Source organism: Pollicipes pollicipes, unplaced genomic scaffold (assembly GCF_011947565.3).
Source record: "Pollicipes pollicipes isolate AB1234 unplaced genomic scaffold, Ppol_2.1 Scaffold_5724;HRSCAF=6776_pilon_pilon_pilon, whole genome shotgun sequence".
In the NCBI taxonomy this organism is placed as follows: Eukaryota; Metazoa; Arthropoda; class Thecostraca; order Pollicipedomorpha; family Pollicipedidae; genus Pollicipes; species Pollicipes pollicipes.
Window position 1 is genome coordinate 37005853 of NW_023596746.1, and position 7364 is coordinate 37013216.

Here is a 7364-nt window from a genome sequence, read left to right on the forward strand (position 1 = left end):
TGGTAATGTGAAGGTGGGTGCATTTTACGCGAAGAAATGACGGTATCTGAGGGACATTAATTGGAAACTTGACAATGTGAAACAGTGTTTCATTCCGTCCAGTTCCTGAAAACACTCCAGTTAGTAGTTGCACTGAACTGGAATTGCAAGAGCGAAAGTTTACACCAATTTCAGCAAGTTATTGGAGAACTCCAGGATTATCCTATTACGCTGAGTGCCCCTGTGACGTGGAGGACGAACACGGAGCAGCCATTCGAGGAGAGGACAGAGGAGGCATGACGTCCAAGAATTGAGACGTTGTTCCCCGAATGATACACATACAATGCACGTTTACAACGTTTTCCCTTTAAAAATACGACTTCCGTTTCAGGGCATCCCGGATCAAGGATAGACCTATATAAACCGAAGTTGTCATCTCTCAATCTCAGAGACGTGGCTGCACCAATGGAACGAAGGGTCCGCGTGTCAGCCAAGGGGACCACAGTGCATAAGAGGGGCTACTATGCCGTCAAGTGGCTCATGTGCTGAACAAGGATAGGGACGACAACCCGAGTGTCAGATGGTATCTTCTGCTGGTTGAGACCTCCCTTGCCTAGCAGTCGGAGCTCGCTTTTTGTTTTTAGTGATGTGCATCGGGCCAGCCATCGTGGCAAAAACTGCACCGACAATGTGCAGACTGGTGGCCAGGTGTTATTGTGCGTTGTGAAAGCATTTCATGTGAAATGACCGTACCTATCATATCTTTGATGACCTCCAGCCTCAGAGTTCCCTGCTCTGCACAATATTGTTTGCCATGTCGATTGCCGTCGGTGAACTGGCAGGGTAAGCTGCGCCTCGACAAGACTGCTGTACACTTGGAGTCATGTACCAGAGGGCCGGACCGCTTTGTGAAAACTCTGGTCGGAGTGACGGATTGCATGTCCATGTGGTATATGTGGCGATGCGTTGCGTCTTCAGGTTGTGGATGCGCCGAACGCGTACGTATTCCGTTGGCACGAAATAGCCCCGCTTAACACGCTACCTTGTAAACGTATCCGACTCAGTAGGCCCAGCTGGAAGCCGCAGGGCCCTTCTGGCCGTTCAGTGGCTCCTTTTTGCTACCAGAGGCACTCTGGTAACTGGCTTGTCCTTGTAGCTACCGGGGGCCCTGTGTGCTTTCAAAGCCCCCTCAGGACACCAAAACGGTTTCGAGACTACCCCGAGGACTTTTTAGCCGATCAGACGTCGCATTGGCCGCTCAGAGGCTTTGCGTGCCTAGGCCGCTTATGGCAGGCCGCTTATGAGCTGTTTTAGTTACTCATGACTCTTCTGTTCACCATGGATCCCCTCTATCCATCGAAGAGCCCCTAGCCGGTATTATCCCCTCTGGCTGTTCAGGCACTGCGCTAGCTGCCAGGGACCACTGTGGTCATCAATCGGCTCCTTAGATTGACCAGGGGTCGTTGAGGCCACGTAGATTGTCTGGCTTTTGAGAGACTCTGGGTACCTCGGCGGCCCGTCCGGTCGCCAGAAACATGTAACTGGACAATGACGGCCTTGTAGACACTCGGACCTAGGCCTTTGCTTTCTCAACATGGCGGCAAAATGGCATGGCGCAATAAAGCACTCGCTTTTTTTCAAATTCGTTGAAATATCATTTGGTTAAAACGCCAAAAACCGTCCGTACGTCTCGCTAGCTCACTGCTACCTCATTGCATACTTGTCATCTCACTTACTCAACTGCTTACCCCTCATTGCGCCACTTATTCATTCCCCTGGTCTTACCTTTCCTTCCTTTCCATGGATTTTGTCTTGCCTTTCACTGCCTTTTCACTGGTATCTTTTGTTTTCTTTTTGGCCTCCTTTTCTACTGTCTTTTTGTTCTTCTTTCCATCTTGTTCGCCTGAACGTTTTTTATCATCTTTTTTGCTTTCCCTTTTTAGTATCCTTTGTCTTCCCCTTTTTTATCTTCTTTGGACTCCATTTCTGAAAGTTAAACAGATCACGGAATGAAATAAGTTGAATAACATGTATATCTGTAATGAGCTGAATGACAACACGTTTTCAGACCTGTCACGTTATTATCAATCTACAGTTGCTTTGAGCTAATGGTTATTTCAAAGCACAAATAAGTTAGGCGCAAAGCTACATTAATCACACTCTTTCGCTCTTCTGGCAAGTTACCACCTGGCTCAGCTCAGGTAACTCTGGACCCTACACGCAGCTGTCCGTCGAGCGTGCCCCCGGTGTCACGGCCGGGCGGGACGAGCCCATCGGCGAGCCAACTCCTCCTTACCTCCCATCGCAGAAATCCTCCACCCGGAGGCCGGCGAGCACGGCGTCCCGAAGCCGGCCCAGCTACTCCTTACCTCCCGTCGCAGAACCTCCACCCGGAGGCCGGCGAGCACGGCGTCCCGAAGTCGGCCCAACGACTCCTTACCTCCCGTCGCAGGATCTCCACCCGGAGGCCGGTGAGCACGACGCCCCGAGGTCGGCCCAGCTCCTCCTTACTTCCCGTCGCAGAACCTTCACCCGGAGGCCAGCGAGCACGGCGTCCCGAAGTCGGCCCAACTCCTCCTTACCTCCCGTCGCAGAACCTCCACTCGAAGGCCGGCGAGCACGGCGTCCCGAAGTCGGCGCAGGTCGGAGCAGTACCACTCGAGCGGTGTCTCCAGCACCGTAACGTCACTGCGGTCCAGCAGCAGCGCCTCCAGCGGGCCGAGCGCGTTGCTTTCGTCGGCTGCGGCGCCCCCAGCAGCGTCCTCCTGCTCGCAACCAGAACATTCCGCTGTGACAACACTCGCTCTGGCAAGATGCCTGCCGTCGCCAGAATACCACGAGGTGCTAACCTTCGCTCTAGCGGGACGCCTGCCGTCGCCAGAACACTCCGCTGTGGCAATACCTGCTCTGGCAGGACGCCTGGCGCCGCCAGAATACTGCGGAGCGTCGACCGTCGCTCTGGCAGGACGCCTGCCGCCGCCAGAATAACCCGGGTGGTAACCATCGCTCTGGCGGGACGCCTGCCGTTATCAGAATACCGCGCTGTGGTAGCCCTCACTCTGGCGGGACGCCTGCCGTCCCCAGAATACCGCGCTGTGGTAACCCTCGCTCCGGCAAGGCTTCACCCAAACAACAGCCCATTTTCTAAACCATTGGCTCTGGTAAAAGCCTGCTCTGGCAACAGTCTGCTCTAGCACCAGTCCGCTCTGTTAGCGTTCAGTTGTGGTAGCCATCTTCTTTGGGGATGGTATTTGTTGGAACAGTCTCTGTTGTGGCGACAGTTCGCTTTGGCACAATCGGCGATGTCGGGAGTCTGCTTTGCTAACCGGCTGTTCCGATCCCCTCCCCCTCCCTCCTCCATTGCCTATGTGTTTCGTTTCCCCTTCTTCGTATTCGCTCTTGAACAGTCTTGCAATACAGGGAGGGGACGGGGCACAGCGGTTGATAGGAAAACTTTCGTAAGCATGACGGAGGGAGAGCTAGGTTATGCCTTCCTTTGGTTATTGGGAAACCTTTCCGATTTCCGACACCAGGAACTAGAAGAAAAAAAATGGAGCAAGGGGACAAAATCTAAAAAAGCAAACAAAGCTTCGCCCCAAATGCTTTCAAAGCTAGTTCAGGACGGCATAAGGAACTGTGAGACTGCCATAGTAGCGTGGCCACAAACGATGGCGGGATATACTCAGGCTCAGGCCCCAGATATCCCGGATCTAAGAAGAGACGGGTGAACTAAAGCGAGCATGCGTTTCCAAATCCAGGAATGAAAGCGACAAGGATGAGGCCTGTAGTATTTTCATTGCTAGTCTGAATGACTATCGACACGTCAACGTTGCAGTTTTATTCAGGCTACAGAGGCCGTGCTTCACGTTGTCACCCGAGCGCTCCAGACACACAAATGTGCCGCCTCGCTGCCTTCCAGAGCGGCACAGCCTATCCCGGGCCGCACACAGCGCACTACCAGCTCCACGGTCCCTACATATGCTCAATGGTGCTGGGGGACCTCTTCCGACCCGGAACTTAAAGCAACCCTTGGAAAAGCAGTTCAAAGGGGTGAGGTCGGGTGGGGATACAGACCAGCCAGGCACCTCGTGTAAGTAATGAGCTGCTCTACGAAGTGGTCTCGAGACCAGCTCCTTGCCATGTCAGCCGTGAGCTGAAGCTCTGCCTTTCTAGAACTACTGCTGATCCAGCCGCAGCATGTCGCCGCATGTTGCCGCAAAACACGTGAGGAGCCTCCAGAACACAGCGATCACCTGCAGGAGCAGCTTGTTGACTGTCACAGCCGTGCCGTTATGATTATCGAACCAAAAAGGTCCGTTTGTGCCCTGCTGCTAACGTTGCACCATGCAACGCATGTCGCACTATGTCGGGCTCACGCCACCACCACAAGCCTTTCGGTGAATTACGCTAGTCGCTGAACCAGACTTGATGCAAAAATGCACTCTCAGCCATGTACTCCTTCCAAAACTAACCCTTGTAACGCTGTAACGCTAACTACTGTTGGTTTTCGTTGTTCAAGTGTCGCTGAAACTTACAATTTCCTCGGGTTATTGCAATGGATTTTGTCTCAAATAGAACTGCACAGTCCTTGCTTTCACATATGTCGTGTGCGGCTGCACGGTTGCATGTGGGCGATGAAACTGGTATCAAACATTATAACACACCCTGTTGTTTTTTATATTCCCATGTCTAGCCTGTTGTACATTCACACCACAAAAGGAAGAGAGCGTCTGTTTTTCTCGAACCACGATACTTATCAGCCTCGCGCATTTTCCTCTCGCCCCAACAGCGCTTTGTCAATAGCTAGTTTTATCACGTGCATTTACTCAAGTCTACCACACGCAATGAGAACACAAACATCATCGATCACAATGGTCATCAAAACGGCGCAAGGATGGTCATTGTTCCCACACAAAATAAAGGCCCATTATATGAACAACATACGAGCAATCATCGCTGGCACCCACAGTGGCATTCATCACACTGAAGCCCATCAGAGCGGCACTCGCCAATGCGGCACCCATCACAGTGCACTGGCTACCATCACAGCAGCTCTCGCCTAAGCGACACCCATCACAGAACACCGGCTATCACCGAAGCAGCAGCCGCCAAGGCGGCACCCCAGAAGCAATACACGTCCAATCGGCCCCGTAACAGCGGCACGCGTCGCATCGGCTTCATCGAAGCGACGCCCAGCCACCGACAGCCTTGAGAGCTGCAGCCTACAGTAACCACGGCCAGCTGCCATCTCCCAGCCACCAGCAGCCTTGAGAGCTGCAGCTTGCAGTAGCCGCGGCCAACTGCCATCTCTCAGCCACCGGCAGCCTTGAGAGCTGCAGCCTGCAGTAACCACGGCCAGCTGCCATCGCAGCACACTGTTTGACCCTTTGCCCCGCGCTTCTCCGCGGGTCGGAGCGCCTTCTCGCGCCGTTTAATGTATTTCTGCTTGGAGCCTTTTAAAATAATTCCAGAAGCAGTCTTGCAAAACATTTCAATTGGGGGGCGGGGTCTCACGTAGTGAATGTTGAGCATGTGTGGGGAGATAACCAGCTGAGGCTATTTACCAATATTTGGGGTACTGGGAAAATATGGTTATGATGGAAGCAATATATTATATTGTGCAAACATCTCCCGCCCATGTAGTAACTTATATGTGCTGATGCGCATGCGGTCATCGACAATATTTACATTCCAAGATATCTGATGAGTCATCGATCTTTCCCGGCCAGTACAGGAAATTTCAGACGGGTGATAGGTATTTTAAAGCACAGCAAACTTTCATACTGTGCCGTTGGGTGGTGTTACGATCCGGATAAGAACAGGGGGTGTGTCACAGGAGACCTAACCTGGCATCATATAGCTGACGCTGCCGGTGACATATCTGGTGCATTGTACAATACTTTTAACATACTATAACTTAACTGATGCACACAAATTACGATCGGTAACACCTACGGCAACGCATCTCGTCACCAGAATGCGCACGGAGTACACACGGAGAAAAGAGATGACAAGAGTATCATCGGCATTGCGTGCGCACTACGGTCATGCGTGGTATATGTGTGGGAACACTGCTGGAAGGCTGGTGTGCGTAAGACTGCCGTCTACAATCTGAACTATCTCATTTTAAGATTACGGCGTAAGAGCGTAAAAAAACGATGTAGCTATAGATTTTCCGAGCAATACAAGTTGTCTTATAGCCTGAAATATATTTAATTGCTGTAATGAAAAAGAATCTTCACAGTAAAATATGCACATGAGTGTTTTCTGCATTAGCAGTTAGAGACAGCTCTGCACGTGGTTCATGGTCCGAGCTTATTCACCCTTGGTGAATGATCTGCGGTATTCTTGCACGCAGTAGTCACTTCGCGGGACAGCTGATCAAATTCCTGCGTAACGCGACACCTGACAGGTCGTCAGGAAACGACGCCGTCCAGTGTTACATTATTGGTAACAGCCTCTAACGAACTGGTATGGAACGATCCAGCGAGTCTGATTGCGCTGTTGAAATAATCGGTAAAGAACCCTCTAAAAGTCTGCTTCAGCTTCGGGGCTAAATAACGACATCTGGAAGTTGTAACTGATGACCTGGACGCCGCTGCTATGACACTCTTTTTCTCCTTCTTCGGGAAACATTAGTAATGTGCAGTAGCTTTCGATCGATCTGATCATCTTGGTATTACCTTACTGCGGCGAAAAGGCTGGACGCTGATGGAGCAGTCAGCTGGGTAAAAAGGCAAATCAAACTTGACGTTGACATCTGCATTTTCGTCTGCTAGATCTCTTAGTGTTGACCTTTTAGCGGCTCAGATTGTAGCGAGATGGAATCAAAGATTAAAATCGCGACACGCCCATAAGATTGGAAGGAACGACCGTGAAATGCTCTGATGGGTGGCCTAGGGTACTGTGTAGATGCTCTAAAGTCGTGTTTTACACCACACAACCTGCACGAGCTCTGCTGCAGGTCTTTTGTTTTCACTCGAAATTGGAGATCAGATGTGGTTTGGAACGCAATGCATTGCCAAGGGAGATTTTAAAGTCCTGCCAGAGTACTTTTTTGGCGGGATCAGAAGTCGGCTGCTATTCAGAAGTGAACCAGGGATTGTTAGGACAGTCATGTTTCGTACCTGCCCTGGAAGTGGTGAGGTAGATGGCGGGCTGACCTGGGTGCTGCCCCACTGGAACACCACGCACAGCTCTAGCCCCGGCCACTGCGAGACGCAGGCAGCAGTGTCAGCTCCACCACCGTCCGACAACAGCTCCAGCGCCGGCCACTGTGAGACGCAGCAGCGGTGTTAGCCCCACCACCGTCCGACTACAGCTCCACATACAGCTCCAGGCCCTGCCGCTGAAAGACGCGGGCAGCAGTGTCAGCTTCACCCTTG

General features: G+C 51.9%; 1 protein-coding gene across 1 annotated transcript in view; it reads right to left on the bottom strand.

Annotated features, from left to right (window-relative positions):
• Positions 1-1818: 1818 nt before the first annotated feature.
• Positions 1819-7364, bottom strand: part of LOC119103008 (uncharacterized) — a 13622-nt gene continuing 8076 nt past the window's right edge. Inside the window, exons 2-4 of the mRNA XM_037226457.1 lie at positions 7107-7253; positions 2562-2744; positions 1819-1965 (exon numbers count right to left, since the gene is read on the bottom strand). Coding sequence (XP_037082352.1) covers positions 1897-1965; positions 2562-2744; positions 7107-7253 — 399 coding nt within the window. The 3' untranslated portion in view covers positions 1819-1896. The remainder of the gene's footprint in view (positions 1966-2561; positions 2745-7106; positions 7254-7364) is intronic.